A 22,417-nucleotide genomic window follows, 5' to 3' on the forward strand; every position below is an offset into this window, starting at 1 on the left:
TTTTTGTGTAAGGATTTAGAATGGAAGGAGTACTATGAATTTCGGTTGAATCAGCGTTTATACAAGGCTTGTGTTCTTTCCATATTCTCATAAATTCAAAGAAAGTCAAAGAACAAATTTTCTACCCTCTTTGTATCATTCTATCTTTATTTTGTACGCACAATACGCGTACAGCTGCACGCATATTCATATTCATGTATATATGTGCAAAAGCTTATACGCTCTCTGTCTCTCTCTTATCAGCGCGTAGCACATAAACACTTTTCTCGAGCCTCAACTTTTTCCATTTTCTCGTACGATTGCTTCCATATACACATTTAAAGTGAAAAGGAAAAAATCATTATACGGACGGCGAGAGTGAAAAACCACCAAGTTTTCAGACAATATTCATACACATCTGAGGAATATTGTACAAGCAGACAAATATACACACATATTATAGACATACATTATAGGAAAATAAAAAATATTGTAAAAGATAAAAACAAGTCTGTGATATTAAACAGTACATACGTAAGGTGTGTATACCTATATATATTTATATATATATATATATATATATATATATATATATATATATATATATATATATATACAAACACACAAACTTAATTAGATTTAAAGACCTGTATAAAAAGAAAAGAGATTTCTTTAACAAGGGTGTGTATATCTAACTGTGTTAATGTGAGAGTTACATTAGTTGAGTAAGAGTAATTTTGACAAAAGGCTGTACATACCCTGGATTGTGCATTGTTTGGCTTGCCGTTCCCAAAAACTGGGAGCTAAGTCTAAAAGAGAAACATGTCTATCAGCTCTGCATCCAGCGAGAAACCTGAATTAGATCCAAAAGATGAAGCCAAGGGTGAACGTGAAGGTGAAGGTTAGTATTATAAACTATTCTGAATTATATATTATTTTATTTCTACAGACTAATTGTTATTTAAAATTAAATTTTATAGTATGTAATAAGTTTGCGCATGTGTAAAGTCATGTACACAAATGTGTGCGTAGATACGAATATGTATAATCCTCATTCATACATCTAATGTAACGAATATAATCTATATCTACAGTATTTTTTTAATTTTAATATTATAATTTATAGTTAAATAAAAACTATGAGTTAAACGATATTTTATTATAATATACTATAATTCATTTTTTCTTTGATAATTTGTTGAGTAAATTACTGCAATTGTAAAAATGTATGTTTGAAGCGATTGAAAACATAATCCGCATATTATTTATTTCTTTAAACTTTTTTTTTGGTAATCATTATTATTATATGTATTAATCATTGTATTAATGATTAATAATGATTATTAATGTATTAATAATGTAATGTAAAATTACATTTAATTTTACAATTTCAAACTAAATTTTCTCTTTCTTATATCTGCGTATCTAACCTTCCCATAATAAATGTATACAAATTTTGGTTATTATAATGACAATCAAATAATGAAATTATTAATGTAATGACAATCTCGATAAACGATAAATGAAGTGCTCTATATTTTATTATTCTCAATTCTTCAATTTCTTATTTGATGTTATGAAAAGATTTTATTTTAAAATAATTTTACATGACATCCTAACCTTAATGTATAAAAGTTTCAATTATTTATCACATAGTATTTTATAATACAAAATCGTTATATGTTTTAATACCTGTAAGATAAATTATTCTTAAATATTTTTTTATAAAAACAAAAGTTTTTATATAAAAGTAATTTATTGCAAAAGTAATTCAATATCTCTGTATATAAAAAAAAGCAAATATACTAATACTAATAATTAAATTTTTTTCATTTATTTCATTTATAATGATTATGTGACTAATAAAAACTATTATAAAAAAAAAACTAATATAACAATATTTTAGAAAATAAATATAAACTTTTTTTGTCGATAAAAATTTATTATTTTTTGTTTTTCATTGATTTTTTTGAAACCTGATAAATTTTTAAAAATTTACTATTAATTAATGAAATTATCAAAGATACTGTTAATAATATAACCATTGTTATAAATAAAAAATTTACACTGTTTCCTATTAAGTATTCGTTTTGGATCATTCGCTTTCCTCGTTATTTAATGACAATTAATAAATCACATCAATAAACCATAAAAGAGGCATTTGGTATTATTTAAAGTTTAAAAAGATAATTTGTATTGTAACTAAGGCAATTTATAATGAAGCCTAATAGTTTTGTAATATAATCTTCTATTTATTTTAAGTTTTAATTTTATATATATGAAGTTATTTAATCATGTAAATTTGAGATTATATTTGTAATGAAACTATTATTAATTACAAATCTTGAATGTATATTTAAACTACATAACAATATTACTTAAATGTTTTATTATATTTTATTAACATTTTCCTATTTTTTAATATAATAATAGTTCTTTAATTATTAAAAAAAACAAAATGGCTGTTGTAAGATTTATGTAAATTCTTATTAAATCCTACTTATTTAATATTTTATCAACGTATATGCCTAATAGTATATATAAATTATTTAAAGATTTTTTAAAGATTATTAATGTTTTATCAGAATATCTTTTATGCTTTTTCAATTCAATTTTTATTTTTATACTAGTTATAAGACAAAATTGCTCTATAGAATATCGTTGTCTTATGCGTATTTTAATTCGTTTATATAGGAATATGAAATTGTAAATCTAATCATAAATAAATAGACCTATGTGAATGCGCTGTTAAATATCGTAATTTCGGGTTATCTCTTGTTGGGACGCAACAACTTTTACTTTTCGAACCCATTCCTTAAGAAGCCAACGACCCACTCAATCTTATGTTTACATTGAGACATTAATACAAGAAAATCAGTATATATGCGAGCCAATCAACAACTGAATATAATAATCTTCCATGTATCTCGCGCCTCGACTTTTCGGTGATTTTTCAGTACTTCCCCAAGTTTTCGCTCGTGCTGTTGTTACAAACACAGTTTGACTCTTTTTCTATTCTCTCCTTCCTCGATATCCATGAAGCATTCTATTATTCTTTACGCGTTACGATATATTTATTGTCATTTAGCTTGTCGTTATTTTTAAAATAGATAAAGCTAAATTATTCAAAAAAATAAATAAATAAATAAATAAAACACAACACGCGCGCACACACACAGACAGACAGACAGACACACACACAGGCACACAAAAGAAAAGATTCAACGGTTTATTCGCGAGTGCAAAGCTCAAAGTGTTCTCTTATTTAATTAAAAAAAAATCGTGTTTTATCTCGTGAAGACGTTAACCCGTTGACGGTTTGAACGTCACTCTTTAAATCATTAGGTTGTGTTTGTTGTATTCCTTTTGATCTTTTAGTATTTAAGCAGGTAGATGATAAACGCTAATAAAAGGATATACCTTTGTTTGATATGAACTTCAGTACCATTTTATGTTGCATTTTTTGTTTTTTTTATTTTGTTTAATTATTTTTATCAATTATTTCAATAATTTATCGAAAAATTTTCTTCCGAATATAGAATATTAATAGTTTAGAAAAATAAACATCACAAAGATTTAAATTTCATTTTAAAGTATATAATTCAACTAAATTTAATTTTAAAGTACTGCGATATAATAAAGGCTTACATAGTTTAGAATATCAATATATTTAATAATAAATATATTATTAAAACTGTTTTGGTTTCATATTATCGTGTTTGCTATTTGCTATTTTCTTGCTTGAAAGGTGAATATTGTGACTCTGTATCAAAAATAACGTTCAATAATTCAAATTGCTGAATAAATATTATAATGATTATACATGTACGTACTACTATGTGGTTAATAAATTTAGTAAAAATTTTGTTGTTTCTGAAGCGATGAAAACTTCAGTGCACGAAAGCTATATATTCGATTATTGTGAACAGCATCATAGAATTGAAGTTATTTATAAGAAAAATTTGATAAAATAAGAATCCAGCAAATTAAAAATTGAATATCATACGGCAATTAATTATTATTTTTTATTAATGTAAATGTAGAAAAAAGGCGCGCACATGAGCATTATAACGAAAGTGCCCTTTCTGTGCTCTTCAAAAGTAAACAAATTCTAAGCCGTTAGAAGCGATTGACGATCATTGCGCCCCAAATTCGAAATCCAACAGTTTCTAGTTTCGTTGAATCGCACAGTATAGAAAGAGAAATAGAAATTCACGTTTAAATTTCTAGTGTTGAAGGCTTTTAACTTTTTCCTCGGAAATTCTTTATCTGTATCCATCGAACGACTTAAAATCGCCTGACTCTTCCTTTTGAGGAAGTATCAAGAAAGGTAAGCACTTTTTCAGCCAATCAATGATTAGTGAGAAGAAAAAATGAGTTTTGATACACGTCAATTAATTAATATACCCATTACTATTATCCTCAAATGGTTAGAATTCGATTCAATCACGAAAAACTACTTTATAATGTAAAGCAAATTACATAATCGTATAAAAGTCAGATTTATTTGAAATCGGACTTGCATAATTTTTGTTTAGTTAAAGCTTGAAATGATTATTTTTGTACTGTAAAAGTGATTAATTTAATATCATAGACAATTTTTCGATAATCATAACTTAATTATTCGTAGCCATGATTGATTTGTTCTAATTATTAAATAATCGAAAATCCAAATTCTTATCAATTCTATGAAACATGATATATTTCTAGTGTAGTCAGTTTGTATAATATAGTATGTTTACATTCTTATAGAGTATTAGAAGTTTCTTGTCTTTAATATTCATAATATTTCGCTTAAGTATATTTGTTTTCAATAGATATTTTCAGTAAAAAGCTATTAAAATAATCTATTCGAATTAAATGGGTTTTAATATTTTAATGAGCAGTAAATGCATTTTATACATCCCTAACATCATATCTAACATTGCATATGAAATTATAATTCAGTAGTTATATTTATATATATATATATATATATATATACTAGCGTTGACATTATTGAGGGTAATTAATAGACAACGGAAATATTAAGAAGCATGCACATTTGTAAAACATGTTATATTCTAATTGAAAAATGGATAATATTTGGTTATTGGAAATACTTGTTTCACAAATTGTCGGTGTGAAGATATCTTCACACGATATAACGAAATTTTAATGAAAAATAAATTATATGGAAGAATCGTTTGTCTTATTAATCTGAAAATATTATTCTAAATACAATACTAAAAAAAACATTTTACGTTTGTATATAAAAATAATTTTACTATTATTGTTATTATTATTATTATTTTTTAATATTTTCTAATTAAAAAAGACAGTGGATAACAGTCAAACAGAAGGGTCAGTTGTTAGCAATGAACGGTAGGATTTTAATAGTAAAATCTGAATATTTTTAACCGAATATCTTTAATTGTATAATTATTAATTCAAAGCTTTTAGATTTATTGAATATTGAAAGCAAGAAATGTTTTGTCGTAGATTTTTTATTTTTCTTCGTGTATGTGTGTGTGTGTGTGTGTGTGTGTGTTAATTTTGTTTCTCGCGCTATCAACGCAACTGATTTGTACAATAAAGTAAAAAAATACAGATCAAACATCCTTAAAAGTCCACGTGGTCGTAAAGTTACCGCGTAAGGTGCTTGCGATGTAAAAGGGGCGTGTGCCAAGCGTTGCAAGTAATAAGCTAAGCCGCCTTTTTGAATTAGAATAATCGTAGAGGAATAGAGGGACGCGCTTAAGCTCGGAAGTCGGAATTCGAAAAGTTGCCGAGGTCACAAGTCAAAGGAGGAAGCCGGAAGAAAACGAGAGGAAAGGATCCGCAGGGATGAAGTTGGAGACGCGCGGCGCGCAACAGCAGGTTGTCGGGGGCAATGCTCACCGTTACCGACGCCAACGCCGGCGTCCGCTGGTCGGGCCCACCGGTGTGCCGAGCCTTGACTCGACCCTCGCCCAACAAACCAAGCCCTACCAGTGGTCCAAGCGCGCCAGCGCCAAGGTGCTTCCCCTCACCGGCAAGTTCAACTTTCGTAAGTAGTGCGCCGAGTGTGGGGCTTGGGTTTAACGAGTTTGTAAGGGTTCTGGCGAACGATTAACGCTGATGAGCCAAGCGACAATGACTGTCGGATTAATTCCAGCTGATGATGGATGATCGACGGCATGGACTTGTTAGTGAGAAGTGTCGTGCGGATTCGCCTGTGATGAGACAAGTCCTGCCAAGTATTGTTCATTACTCGACGCCAGTGCGATAATAAGCTTTGGCTCGGGCTGCAAATTCAATATTTAGATTATTGCCAATTCAATATTTAGATTGGTTTGCCGTTGTATGAAATAAATTACGTGAAATATAGAGAGAGTAATGAAGCGTTTAGCATTTGTTCCGCACTTCTGGACATCTGTTTAAAACTTTATTATCTTATATCTTCATTTTCAAAAATTGGACTGCGTATTGTTATCGAATATGTAATGCATTCGTGTATACTAATGCGTGTATATTAATTGCTGGATTATTATAAATTTCGGTGAACTTGATAAATTATTAAGGTTTTCACGTCATTTTAGTGTCTTATTATTTTCCAGTTGTTACGCCTACTTTTAACGAAGGATGATGGCACTACAACTCGTATTTTAAAAACGACTATGTAAAAGAAAAAACCAAGTAATAATGATTGTCGATGGTAAATACTGTAGAATAAATGATAATTGTTACATTAGAAACCAATAAAACTTTGTTTAACAATCTGAACTCAATTAAATGATCCGGTAAATAAATATGTGTGTGCGTGAATGCGTTTGCACGCACGCGTGTACGCGTGCAACAGTTAAATGAAGTGATCTTTGTTTATTTCAACTTAATTGAATATATTTTACTTTGGGATATTTCAGGAGACGAGGCAATCATTGCAATGTCAATTGCCGGTGAGGTGACCGATACTTCCATTGTGGAAGTTGGTCGTTCGAGACCTCAATATCAGTATAGCAGAGTACGTTTTCTTCATTTTACATTTCTAGAGTTAAATAATATTTATAAATACCTTATACAGTCATAGCACGTAACGTATAATATATTTTTTTTTTTTTTTTTTTTAGGAGGAGCTGATGAAAATTAAGTCACTTCCATTATCGAAACGAAAACCTGACTTTATAAAACCTGCCTTTATTAAGTATGTATTTATATTTAAAACTTTTATTTTTATTTAACGGCTGATAAAATATGAAAATGTCAATATAGTCAATATAGTACGAACGAAAAACAATATTTTACCTTGTGTTAATTTTCATGATAGACTCAAAAATATTAAAGAAAATAATTGCTATTTTTTAAAGAAATGTGGAATCTTGACATTATCGTTTAGTTACATTTATCTATCCAAGCAATAAATAGAACATTAATATTACGACAAATCTCATTAATCGTATATATAGTATAAAAATATATAAACTAAATTTTTAATTCCAAAATTTTAATTCCATATTTTTAAAAATGCCACAGGTTTACAGCTTAAAAACATTATTTGCGTCTAATAAAATAGAAAGTTTGGATTTTCACGTTGATTGAAAGTGCTCTTTTTTTTCTTTTTCTTTTTCTTTTTCTTTTATAACAAATAAAGTTTAATGTTCATATAAACTTGATAATAACTCTTCAACTGACTTCAATAATAAATTTCCACTGATTCGAGTCAAAATCTATTAATTTTACGAATAGTCTATTGTCGTTCTATATTTTTATCGATTTCTTGACGTAGTTATCTACATGTGCTTTCGCATAAAATTTACAGTTATTTTATGAGTGTCGGAATACCGCAATAACAACTGCGTAGGTAAAAAACAGAATGCTAACTCGAATAATGAATAATCTTGAAGAATTCGAACACTCGTTGCCGAATGATTATTTCCACCTAACAGTCAAAGATCTTAGAGTCAAATTTAAATTAAACAAATCAAGACTTGTACGCTTGGGTACGCTAGTCCATCTATCTATCTCGTCCAGTCCTAAGTGATGCAATAAGGTTAAGCCGCCTGAAATTCATAAAAAAATTTAAATAATGAAGATTTAGTTTCGATATTATGCGCAGTTCGCGCGGCATTTTGGATCCGGAGTGTTGGCATAACAGGAAGCGCAGTGAGACGCCGCCAGATGACGAGGTGAAACCCCGCGACCGAGGCGAGCCGGTCGCAGAGAACCACGCGGCAAAGCGACGCAGCGGCGATCCCCGGGAGCGCATCCGCAAAGAGCAGGATGGCATCGTCCTTAGTCCCCAGCGACGTAGCTTCCATTCCGGCTGTTTCGTCAACGTCACCACAGAAGCGTCCAATAAGCGTCCCGTCAGTCCTATTGGCAAGAATGAGGTGAGCAGATCACCCCGGCCGGTAACGATGTCAATTTCATTCGCCCTCTTGCTCTTCTTTTACGAACCGTTGCATCGAGCCATTCAATACTGTAATTCATTGTTATCCAGACTCACTTTTCTTTTTCATATAGATTCATTCCTTAAACAATGTCTCGCAGGTTCAATATTGCGGCCGTGTTTTCATTCTAAATCGGTGTTTCGCCGCGCAAACCATCGGTACTGCTATTAAATAATTTAACAGGGAATTAATAATTTTGCAAACTCGACGCAAGTCTTTATACGAAATGTATACTGAATTTGGGAAGTGCTAATCGCGCTTCAATAATTTGAAATTCATTAAATTCAGTGATTTAAAATATTCTATTTCGATTATAATCGCAATTAACGAAGAAAGCACTTGCTACTTTCATTATACTTGCAAAAGGATGCTTTTCATCCACGAAAATTGAATTACATGTACGTAGTTGTAGTTTCAAGGCCAACAATGACAATTCTTACTTACTTCTCTACTTGTATAAATTTACAATGACTTATTTATTTATTTATTTATTCGCGTGCAGATGTAAAAGAGCATGCCAATATAAAAAATATGAAATAATGGCTAAGCAATTTAATGTTTCAGATATCCCATCGTGAATCTGGGAGGCGAATCGGCAGTGGGCGCATCCTTGCACGCGACATGTGGGACTTCCGGCCGGAAAATGACAAGCATGATTCAGATTATGGGTTCAGGAGCGGGGATCGGGATCGCGATCGTGATCGTACTGGGGGTGTAGATCGCGGGAGTGGAGGCTCCTTGCGAGACAATGATCGGCGGAGCGATCGCGATCGTGACAGGGACCGTGATCGCGATAGAGACAGGGATGACAGGATCGACCGAGTGGAAAGATTCGAGCGCAGATCCTTTGGACGGGACTTTGGCGATAGGGATCGTGATCGTGATCGTGACCGTGACCGTGATCGTGATCGTGATCGTGATCGTGATCGTGATCGTGACCGTGATCGTGATCGTGATCGTGATCGCGATCGTGATCGTGACCGCGATCGTGATCGTGATCGTATGGATAGAAACGATCGAGACAAGGAGCGCGGTGGCCGAGATCGTGGGAGGTAAGTGTCATAAGATTATATTCGTGACGGCCACAATAGACTTTACTTTTTCCGCCTAATAATACATAATAAAAAGACTCGTTCTGATTTATATATAAATATTATTATTATTATTATTATTATTATTATTATTATTACTATTAAATGTTTATTCAAATTTTAATTTAGTAAATAAAATTCTAATACTTTCTAGTTCATGAATATCTTATTACAATCTTATAATATCTTAATACAGCATTACAATGGTTCGTGGACAATACCAAAAGAAATTATCGTATTCTTTGTATTATAAGAGTATATTAAATTTAGGATTGTTGTAATTATTTGAACTGCAATTTGTAATGTAAACTTTTAAAAATGTAAAAGTAATTGCTGTAAAAATCTCGTACAAGTCACAGGCCAAATACCTAAGATACAAAAATGTGTGTAAAAATACTTAACTATCTCTGTAACGTCCCGATTTCACTATGAAAATCGTTTCGGGCGCAATAGCTGGTCCATGTTCGGAAATGAATTGACTAAGAAATTCAGCAAATAAGTGCTTCCTACGATAATATCGATTTATAAATTTGCGATTAATAGTTATGCAAAATATGAGAAAACCTAAGAAAGAACCAATTTTTTTTTTTTTTTTTTTTTTTTTTTTTTTTTTGATTAAAATACCTCAGATATAAACTCTTTAACTCCTTGAGAAAAGAAACCGTCGGCTGAGAACTTATATTCTCCTTAAATAATTGCTGCCTCTTAAATTCTGTCGCAGGTATAGCAACGAGCGTAGACGAACCTTTAGCGATAATCGCGAGGCAGAAGAGCCCGAATGGTTCAGTTCGGGGCCGACCTCGCAGCATGATACGATTGAGCTACGTGGTTTCGAGGATATACCCGAGGATAAGGCCATGGGCTGTGGTCCAGCGAAGCCCAAAAAGCAATCGCCCGCACAGAAGAAGCGCAACAAGAAGGCTGCCCTTGAGAAAGAAGAGAAGGCTGCTGCAGCGGCTGCGGCTGCGGCTGCCGCGGCCTCCACTGCACCAGCTGTCGAAAAAAGCGAAAGTACCGGTGGTCCCAAAGGTGAGTCCATTGATCGGTAAATAATAATGCGTGTCAGTCTCACACGTTATTTAGTTGATTAAACAGAAGCGAGTAATGAATATTGCGGCTATAAAGTAAGGAGTAGTACTTTTGTTAGAAATAATTGGAAGGGAAGGGCGTCTCATTATTCTCTGTGCAAAAGCAGAGTAATGTGTTGTTTCGAAAAGCTTTAAAATCTTAATTAAAAGCTCAGTCATTTGATTGCCGGCTTAAGCCAACTTAACCGTATCCGTGTATTTGCGCCAGGTCGCAGCACGCCGACGTCGATGGACCATCCGATCAATGCTGTAGCACCGCACTCGCCGATATCCGAACAAAACGAATCACAGTCACCAGTACCTAAAGAGAAATCGGGCGAAAGCAGCAAGATTGCTGAGCCATTGAATGGCTCCGAGGAACAGTCAAACGCAACTGTTAAGAAAAAGGAGAACCATCCGGACTTTAATCTTGATGACTTCCTAAAGTCCGATAGCTTTCCTGGCGTACCTGGCCTTTTGACGGTAAATACAGTTACTTTTCACTTTTCATTCATGTATATATTTCTAACTTACTTGCAGAAGCGCGAATGATAAACTTTAATAATTAACTCGTTTTAAAGCCAACGACTCAATTATATCGAACAATTATTAAGAGTAAAAAATCCAAGTTGACCTCTACATCATTACTTACAATAAATTTTATTGAAGAAATACTTACCTAATCATACTCATTGACAAAGACATTTAAAATGTGATTATTTGTTTTTAGAACGATGTGGGTTCAAACGGAGGATCTGGCTCACGATTCAGCCAATGGTTTAAGCGCGAAAGTCCACCGCTTCAACAACAAAATCAGCAGTTAGATCCTCTAAGGTCTACGATTCAAGATGAATTATTAAACAACCTTCTTAATGATATATCTGAGCCGAATATTCATATCCCGTCAGTTACCGAGTCAAATACATATTTCGCGCCAATTTCGCCTGCCGCTAACACGCAAAATAACATTATGCCGCCTCAATCCTCATCAAGTACCGGTATCAAGTTACTAGAAATGCTTCAGCGTAATAGCAAACCGCCCAACCAAAATGGACAGGGCGATGCGACGAGCGCCGTTATTCCCATGATGAAGAACTCATCAATTAAAGAAATTGGTGAGTTAGAGATGTTGAGATGTTTTTTTAAAAAACATTGTTTTATACACTATATTAATTTCACAACGTTTATTATCTTTTCTGTTATTAAAATATGTTACTGACAAAATTAATTGTAGTATATTTAAGTTATTAGCCAGCGTAAAACAATCGATCGATGTACATTTCTTATTAGAAAGTAAAAATTATTAGGAGTAAGAATCATTAGGTTACGATTATTTTCAGCAGAATTGTCATCGTTCTTCCCATTTAATACAAAATATATTTCAAAGCTTTTTCAAAGTCATTTTAAAAATAATTTATTAAATGCTGTTGGGAATTCGCGGAATGTCATACAATGTTTATGAAATTGCATGGTGGAATACAAAATTCTTTTTAAAAAAAGATTGTATATTAACATTTTAACTTGGGTCAATACAGTTAAAGAAACACAGCCCATCGAGATTATAAGCATATGCGCGGGCATATTATTGATGAAATATTTCTCAAATTATAATACAGAAGTATAAGATAAAATCTCCTATATTTATGTAGAAAAATCTAAAATTAACTAAAGTATTTTGTATGAAAAAAAGTAATTTTTATTTAATATTATAGTACAAAGTGAATTAAAAAAGAAGTATTTCTTACCAAAAAGTTTATTAAAAATATCTTCTATTTATGAGAAACGTAAGCAAAGAAATTTCTTCTCTTTTTTTTTATTAAAAAAAAAATAACGAAAAATAGATTCACCTCATGAAATTTTAACAAGATGTGTGTGTGTGCGCGTGTATGTATAAAATTATGTACCATTTATAAAAATAACGATCAAAGTAATATGAAAAAATTGACACAATATTTTACAATAAATGTACATTTTGTAAAATATTGAATGTAAACATATGTATAGAAAAATATAATAATTTTAAATTTGTTTGAAGGTGCTGGCAAAGTAGTTAGTTTAGAAGAATTAGAAGCTCGTATGCGCGGTGGTATACCGCCTATGCCGCAACCCGATATTCCCAAGATGAATAAAACCGAGGAAGATTTATCCGCCTTCAAAAAATTGGTAAACCAATCAAAACCTTTGTACTAATTTATAATGCCAGATTACAGCTTTTGAAGTTGTTATAAACCGTAATTTATATTATAAAGATTGTTTCTGAAAAATTTAATTCACCATAGCTTGCTCAAGTGAGTGGAGGGCAAGCGGTACCTGCAGCAAATGGACCTATTCCTCAAAAGCAGCCTTCATTACCACCACCGAACCAGCAAACCATGCAACAGCCAATCACTCTTATGCAGGTAAATTATTGACTTTTACTTAATCAATATCTGTCAATCATAATTATCATTTAAACCATCTTGCTTCTCCATTGTGCATACCTCACAATTTGACAAAAATACAAACTGGCAGGCACAGTTAGCTGCCATTTTACAAATCAATAATAAAATAGAAAATTTTTGTTTCATGTTTCAGCTGCTAAACTCTCAATTGAACAGCCATCAGCAAATTCCACAGATTCCCCAAGTCCAACCACAGCAATCGCATCCATCCGAATCCCTCCAGATGCCTTCTACATACAATCACGTAGGTCCGCTTGGACCAGTGCAACATCCACATCAGTCACAGATGCAGCACGAGAATCTGATGAAAGTGCTGCAGATTCAGCAGCAACAACAGCAGAAGCAAAGGCAGCAATCCGAAATGCTCTCAATGATGATGGGAGGAACTTCTCAGTCGATTCAGCAACCGGCACAGCCCCCGCCGCAGCAGCGTATCCTTGGCGTAAGTCCGATACCTACGGACCAACAGATCATGGTCAACAATACTCCATCTACCAGAGAATTATTGCAAAGACCCGAGGCAGAGGCTATTATCAGGGGACTGCAGCAAGGAGAAATTACGAGGCAGCATCTTGTACAACAGCTACAGGTTTGATCGGTTTTACATGAAAATTTCTTTATATTCTCAATATATAATGTAAATACTGAAATTCTTACAATTATGCCTAAAAACAATTACTAGATACATTTACAATGTAATAACATTTATTAGAGTCAAGATCTGTCATTAGAAATATGTCACTGTAATTGTTCGGATAATTTATAAAATTGATCGTTTAATTATCGATATTTAAGTATTCACCATACGAAAATTATCCCCAAAATAATGAATAAATAAACATATAATATTATTTATTTATATATATATATATATATATATATATATTATATTTTTGTTAGAATCCTGTTATGCAGCATCGTCATCGGGAAATCTTAGTTAGTATTTTGAAATTTTATGGTGGCCCAACATCTCGTACTGTTAGTCCACATCCAAGTGTTCCTACTCCACAGGATCACTTACTACAACAAATGCTGTATCAACAGCAACAACAGCGAATACCGTCACCCATGAATAATGGTATACTCAATATTTTCTTGTACCTTATTAAAATATGATTTTTATGATCGATATTTTATATTTTTTTATAATTTGTTGTTAATATTTCAATAAAATAAAATAATAAAAAAGAAATGAAAGTTATGAATGTTTGAATAAAATGAATGCTGAAGGTAAAAGTAAAATGTCTCTAATAATGTTAATTTATAGTTACGTGATAATGATTTTTAAATGAACAGTAATCATCGTTGGAAATCGATTTTTATTAAATTATATCAATATATTTTGTGGTCACGAAAGAAAAAAATGATTTTAATGGCTTCTTTGAATAAAAATGAAATTCGAAGCACACCCGTTTAAATATTAAAATAAATAAATAAATAAAGCCATCATAAGGACAAATGTCAAACTAAATTCTATAAAACTAGAATATTATTTCGGTTACAAAATGACTAACGCTAGTTTCTAATAATATCCATCTAATAATAAAATGAATCTTGAATATTATCTAGTGACATTGGTTAGTCATGTAATTTACACAATTACTGTCAATTAATAACAATTTTGCATGAATCTCGGCAAGATCAAATTATAAAAAATTTATATCTATATATATTGTGATATAAATGTTTTTTACACTGACAAAGTTCTCACGTGCCATGAGAGAAGCGAGAGAAAATTTTTTAAAGCATAACATTGTGAAAATTACGTATTTCACGGATGCTGGCGTAGCGGAAACACGTTAAACGTAAATCACCCTCTACATATTGTTTTCCCCCAGTGATGAGTCACCGAGTACCATCCCCACGGGAGCTTGCAGTTCACACGCAGTCCATAATTCAAAACGCTCTTCTAAAAAAGAAACTCGAAGAGCAGCGCGAGAATTATCGCAAGCGACAGGAACAACAGCAACAGCAGCGTTCCACTACTCCTGTCCACTCCCCGGCAAAACAGACGCACAGCCCGACGCCGCTGGCGTTCACGCCAACCTCCGTCCTGCGAAAGATGACTGCTGAAAAGGAGCCCGAGGGTGCGATATTAACTTGTGTCCAATTAGAACTAGCGCACAAAAGTCAAATCTTACCCTACATCGCCAAGGTGCAGCAGCGCCTGTGGGCTACGAGGACGAGATTAACATCGAAGCTCCTAAAGAGTCCCGATGGCTGCTGCACCAGCATCGATGATAGTGATCTGGCTTTAAAATCGAAGCATATGCTCAGTAAAAGTAGCAGTAATATTATAAAAGAGGAGGTCGAAGAGGTGGTGGAAGCGTCGGTTAACAAATTGCAGCTTGTAGAGGTCATTACGGAGTTCAATAATAATGATGCCAATAACAACGATCAAACAATCGTTGTTGACAATCCTCTCAAAGTTTGCATTAAGAAAGAGAAGAATAACGATGAAGTGAATGCGGTTAAATAATTCTCGTAAATTGAAACTCTTTCGATTCGATGAAACGGGATAAAATACGGTATATATAAGTAACAGACATTGGGAGTAAATTTTTTAACTTACCTTATAATTCCAGTCATGCTGATTTGCATGAAATTTATTTTTGCTCGATATAAAGTAATACAAAAGTGAGAAATATCTTGAAATTACGCGTTAGACTTCTTATTTATTGAACGTCTAATAAAAGAAAAAGCAGTGAAAAATGTGATTTTTTTTTTTTTTTTTTTTTTTTTTTTTTTTTTTTTTTTTTTTTAATATATTGAAAATAGAAGTTTTATTCTCTTAAGGAATAAAAAAAAATTAAAAAGTATGACTATGTTTAGTGTAATTCCCTTACATGAATCTAATAATAAACTTTGACATAAATAATGAATGTAAGGGACTTGAGCTGAGTAGCCAAAAATTCATTAATGTCTGTTAGTAAATTATACTATTTGCAATAAAAAAAAACTCTTTCTACTTTGCAAAGAAAATCATATGCTTCGGTTTAAAAAAAAAAAAAAAAAAAAAAATCCGAAAAAAACTTAATTTCATGAGTTTAAAATTTCTTCTCGTTAAAGCGTTGATGAAATCGTATTCTTCATTTTTCTTGTATGCTTTTTTTTTATTTTTTTTTTTATTATGATTATTATTATTATTATTATTATCCGCGTTGGATTGCTTTTGTTCTCGTGATGCCTAACGAAAATAAAAATGCAATGCAATTATCGACGACGAACAAAAATGATTGTCACAAAACCATTGTTTCTAAATATATTATTTTATAGAAACTCGGTATTAGGACAACCGAGATGAATATGAAGTAACGATGGGTCGATAACGCTATGCACGTTATGGAAAACAAACACGGCTTCGCTTGCACTTGTGGTTCTTTAATCTTTGATAGATTTTATAATAAACTACTTTGCTTATATCACCTCTCCTAGACAATTTCCTATCTTGAGTTTGCTTTTTATATGGTTTTCTCTTGTCCGTGTATTCTTAGAACAGCTGCTTTATTCTCCAACTCAAATAACGAACTTTTACTGTACTATTAGCTTAACCTTAATTTTCTCTACTTTCTTCGAGGTTTGATTTGATTTTTTTATCCCTTACAGTTTATACTACTTATTTGAATTATGGTAAGTAATACAGTTGCTAAATATTTGCCTACAATGATTATTGATTTACGCGTGTGTGTGTGTGTGTGCGTGCGAGTGTGCGTGCGTGCGTGCGTGCGTGCGTGCGTGCGTGCGTGCGTGCGTGCGTGCGTGCGTGTGTATACATATATAATTGATTGATCGTATTTAAAAATCAGAGAATAATTTTGAATTAATTTATTTGCATCGATAGTAATTTTTTATTATTAAATAAAAAATAAGTTAAGCGTATTTTTCTTATTTTTACATGCACTTTGAATATTAGTGAGTAAAATAAGAAAAGAGCTTTATAGAGTATAAAGCATTTTAGAACATTTAATTCATAAAAATATAGGTTTATAGGTTGTAACTAGAATTTAGTTATTTTCATAATTAATTGTTGTTAAAAAAAAAAAAAAAAAAAAAAAAAAAAAAAAATTGCATTTATTAGATTGATGTTTGATGATTATGAAGAGACTAATTTGCTTGAAATGGAAAATGGTTTTTTTTTTATTTCATTTTATTCGCTGTAGTTGATTGGAATAATACAATTATCATTAGGCACATTTAGATTGAACTAATGTATTTGGTTGATCTTAGTTGATCTTAGTATTATCACATGTATGCAAAATCATTGCATTAATTGTTATGATATTTTTTTTTTCTATTCTATAATAGATTGTATAGAAAATTTGGTACCACTCTATAGTAAAAGAGTAAAAAATATTTGTTGCATGGCTCGCATATTTATTATACTAAAAATAAAAATAACATTTGTTTCATCGCTTATACATATAAATTATAACTTGGCAATTAACAGAAATCATGAATTACGATTCCTTTAATCATTGAAATTTGTCGAAAATACCGTAGATTATATTTTCAGAAATTATATTGATATTGAAATATTGATATTCAAAGTTTCCCGCGAATTAATTAATAAATAAGATAATGCAGTGCGTAGCTGTAGCATTTTCATTTTTAACTTTAAAATGTTTTCCGTCGCATAGCTTTTGATAATGATAAACAAGGATTATTTAATTGATGATTTCTATTGGTAAGGCAAAGGACTTTTTATTATAAATTCTTTGAGTAATTTCTTCTAAAAGAGCGAAAATTAAGCATCGCGACGATTGGTCCAATATTATACTTCCCGTTAATCACTGCAATCGATTGCAAATAATTAACGCGGACGAGGGGCCAACGAGTGGTATAATAAAATAATCGCTCTTTGAGAAGGAAAGTAAGTACGCCCGAAAATTGTGCTTACACGAGGAGTGAGCTTGCTCGGTGTCGAGCATAAGATATTCGGCATCTTTAGCTAGGCTAAGCGAGTTCGTGTATGTGTGTCCACTACAGGGAGCCAAGAATCGTCGAAGTTGCTGGTTAATCAGGCGAATGCTGGCCACCTGCAGCACTTGCAACAGCAGCAGCACCAACAGCAGCAACAACAATCCCAGCAGACGAGCGTGCAAATGCTCGCTCAAGGCGTATTAGCGCGGCATACTGCAGCGATGCGCACCCAGCAACAGGTCCAGCCCTCTTGGTCGAATTCCCTTCCCATCAAGCAGCATCCCGGTAACGAATGCCAAGCTATTGACACGTCTCTCACTGTCACACATACCCCGCCTACAAATATCGTCCTCCAGATTAACCCACGTGCAGTAGAAGCTATTACTGCATTACTTGGTCTCTCTAAAACACATTTGACGATAGCACTTTATTATTAAATGAGAGTACGAATGTTTACTATATTTATGTGGCAGTTGCTCGTTTATACAAAAACATGCGACATTGCCGACATTTTCATTTGCATTTGCCAACAATGTCATGGTAAAATATGTAAATTTAACGAAGAAAGTAATTTTTTTTTCTTTTTATAATACAATTATGAGAAAACACGAGAAGATATTTATTTATACACACACACACACTCACACACACACACACATATATATATATATATAAAAGATTATATGGCTTACTGGTTGAGCCAATATATATTTCATTTATAGGAAATGTTGGATGATTAAATGAGAAAACATTATATGGCAATCGTCTATCATAATTAATTTTTTTTTCATTATAAGTGCACAGGCACATTAATTCTCGCATAGAAAAATTTCATAAATTGAAGAAAAATACACGAAAGAAAAAAAAACTTAATTAATAAACATTGTATACTACTCTCATTTTATAATTGAAAATAGTCATCGGAATAGTTGGTCCCTCGTGGAGTATTCATTTCTATAATTATATTCTTATTCTCTTCCTTATTAATAACTATTTATCGGAAAAAATGGCCATTCTAGCGAAAGATGGTCGCTTCAAGTCGCCGTAAAAATATTGTAAGTGAAAACAGTTAGTCTCCGTAACAATTAATTTTATTAATAAAGATAAAAAAAAATCATGCAAATTATAATATCACAACGTACACGAGTAATAACAGTATTAGTCGTGGTACTAGGAATTATGTTTCAAATGTTCATAAAAATTTTTTTTGGATCATTAATCATAGTAGCTTAGTTCTAGCAAATAATATATAATACGTGCGTTTCTATTTATTTTGATTTCAATATTTAATATAGTTTATGATATTACTATCTAGTGTTAATAAATATTCAACTGTTTTTGTATACTCTGATTGCCTTTAACTAAATATTTATAAATTAAATGAAAAAATGTGTTAAAAGAATTTAAATATTTATTTAAAATAAAAAAATATATTTATATAATATTATAAACAATATAATAATTAAAAAAAAAAAGCGAATCCGAAGTAAAGAAATTTTCAAATTCCTCATTTTATAATAAATTTATTCTTTTAAATATTATAAATTAAGAAATGGATTATGTTTGTTTAATATAATTTAATCACCTACTTTCTGCCTTCTTCTATGTGTGAGTGCGGTGCGTTTCTTGTACTGTCAATAACTCCAAATTTTTCGCACCTAATGCATATACGTTCAAGAATTTCTATATTAGGGATAAATTATTTTTTGTGTTGATTGTAATACATAAATTTCTGATTTATACTTGTTTTTTTTTTTTTTTTTTTGCTTGTGAAAACTAACAATGCTTGCCGAATAAAAAGGAAATATTGCAAGGTGAACGTTTTAATGAGATTAGCATTTACCGAATGACTGGATTACTTATTATTGTATACTAATCATAATCATGTATTGATTTTAGAAGATTTAAATAAGAATCAATCTCATACAAATTTCTTTTAATAATTGTTTTAATTGCAAAATGCAGAAAATAAATTACTACAAAAAAAATCGCTTATTTATTGGCGAAAAATGTATGATATTATCTTATTTGTTTCATTATTTGAAAAAAGGAAAAGTAAATTATTGTTTAAGCTGCATTGATAAAGGCATTTTGTTCTAAGAGATACGAAATAAACTCAATTTCAATCCAACGTATATTTATTTTACAGGTCGACCAATCGTCAAAAGTAGTACTGGTATTACGCAGCAGTTCCATTACAGTAGCAACGTTGACTACCAGCAGCAACAACAACAACAACAACAACAGCAGCAGCAGCAGCAGCAGCAGCAAAGAGTGAACACAAATATATTTGGAGGGAACGCGACTCGCTCGAAGCACACGATCTCCGTAGGTCTACAAAACATCGCTCCACAGTACAACGCCCAACAACAACAGCAACAGCCTCCGAACTCCGTAATGGGAGGCCAAAGGCAGCAGCCCGACCCCATTAAGCAAATGCGGCATTTGAATATCCTCCAGGAGGAGATCGCGCTCCAACAACAACAGATGAGGGCGGTAAATGCGCCCCAGGTGCTTAATCAGAATTTCAATTCTACAAGAACCGGTGAGTGCTCGCATTTAGGACTGTTTTTGAAACAAACAGCCCTTGCAGTGATTTTGTTGAGGGAACATCAAAGTCTAATTGAATGTAAAATCGCGCTAAAGCCACATGATTTTTAATACTTGCAATTATAACCGATCGCTCGTTTATTGAGCAAACGCATTGACGACATCAAAGACTAAAGTGCATGAATTACGATTGATCTCTCTTTGAAAACAAATGCAACTCCAATTAAAAAATTACCTAATACTCTTTTATGTTTTAATTTAATAATAAGTAATAATTACATTTTTAGGTCTTCCTGTTAATCTGAATCCTATATCATGTAATGGTTCTCCAAAATCTAACTAACAAGATCCTCATCCAATTTTATCCTTTCATCATTTTATTAAATAAGTATTTTTTTTTCTTGTAATTTAAAAAATTGTTCAATCAGATTGTTCCTTAAAAATTGTGTTTGCTAATTGTAATGAATTCATTCAATATTAAAATTATTTCATTGTTTTTTCGTTCTAAAGTCAAGTCTAACTTTCGTTATATATAATTGTAAATAATATAATATAATATAAATTTGAGTTTGTTAAAATGTTTCTTACGCAATTAATATATGACATGTAATGCGTAAGTATTGATAAGACATTTCAAAAAGACTTCTCCCGATTAAAAAGTTAATCATTTACAGGACTTTTATTTCCATACCGAGCACATTTATTTACCTTACCATATAAAATTATAATTTATCATTCGAGTTAATTTCAATATCGAAGCAATTAACTTCATAGGCATCTAAATTAATATTTACGCTTTTTTTTTGTCATTAGAGTTTTTCGTACATCGTACAATACATTTAAGTGGAACGTGATGTTTTGAAGGTTTCCTTGAAAATTTTCATTAAACAACTACGATTCTCCTTACATTACGTTTAAAATTGTGCTTTGGCTATTAAAGTCTTGTTGAAACAATCATTATGTAAAATTCGGTTAAATATATTATCGCTACATTGAAACAGGTATCAATAATATTTTTCTTAGTTTTCAAAGAAATTTAAATACTCAAATCAAAAGATTTTGAGTATGCTAGTATTTCATCATATCCACGAGTTGATAATTAAGATCATTATTTTACATCGAAATGTCGGTCGTGACGCGATGATTTCTACAATACGATTTAAATAAATCGTCTTGAATTATATGCCACCGAGAAAAAGTAGTGAAATTGCCATTTGATATCGAAGAATTAGCCAATAACTCATAGTTCTCGGTCGATCGACATGGATATTCAACTTTTCCACCTCCCATAAGTTCCCACTGGAATGTACATGATCACTTATCAAGTGAAAGTGCAATAATTGGACAAACAATGCCTTGAACACGTTCTCTTCTTCTTTGTCCCGGTCAAACGTAGATGCCCGAGTCATGCATCCGCAGCAGCTGAGCATATCGGTTGGCAGTAGCCGCAATCAAAACTCCTCGGGACTCGGGAGTTTCATGGGCGGCGGAGGCGGTGCCGGAGCCGGCAACAGCGGTGCCTTGTCCCCCACGTCCAATCAGCTCGCACGGTGGTTCAGCCCGGAACTGCTGGCACAGGCACGCGCTGGGAAACTGCCCGAGCTCGCGCAGACCAACGTCCTCTCCCTCGAGGAGCTCGAGAGATTACAGCACGCATCCACGACCGTTCACAATTGAAGGATGATAGTTGGCTGACGGCAAGACCCGGACACGAGCACACTAAAGCACACACGTACACACGTACACACGTACACACGTATGCGCGCGTGCATGAACTAGGCGAGTCGGATTCGCGCGCGTCGAGCGACTGGGACCTCATGATGAGGAAGCCTCATACGCGATGATACGCTTAAAGATAAGTCCTCGGCATGAAAACCCTCGTTTATTTTTGTTAGCCTGACCTGACCACATCCCCCCCCTCTCTCTCTCTCTCTCTCTCTCTCTCTCTCTCTCTCTCTCTC

The 22,417-nt window shown here is 32.4% G+C and overlaps 1 protein-coding gene across 1 annotated transcript; it reads left to right on the forward strand.

The window, feature by feature from the left end:
• Positions 1-782: 782 nt before the first annotated feature.
• Positions 783-22,201, forward strand: LOC105359283 (eukaryotic translation initiation factor 4E transporter). Its single transcript, XM_011495837.1, has 16 exons — positions 783-880; positions 6,864-6,961; positions 7,068-7,141; positions 8,054-8,327; positions 8,952-9,439; positions 10,200-10,507; positions 10,775-11,028; positions 11,276-11,660; positions 12,581-12,708; positions 12,825-12,944; positions 13,120-13,575; positions 13,887-14,064; positions 14,825-15,073; positions 17,973-18,191; positions 20,056-20,451; positions 21,853-22,201. The coding sequence occupies exons 1-16, from the start codon at positions 802-804 to the stop codon at positions 22,131-22,133; spliced, it is 3,987 nt and encodes a 1,328-aa protein (XP_011494139.1). The 5' UTR covers positions 783-801; the 3' UTR covers positions 22,134-22,201.
• Positions 22,202-22,417: the final 216 nt, after the last annotated feature.

This window comes from Ceratosolen solmsi, unplaced genomic scaffold (assembly GCF_000503995.2).
Source record: "Ceratosolen solmsi marchali unplaced genomic scaffold, CerSol_1.0 scaffold11, whole genome shotgun sequence".
Taxonomy (NCBI): Eukaryota; Metazoa; Arthropoda; class Insecta; order Hymenoptera; family Agaonidae; genus Ceratosolen; species Ceratosolen solmsi.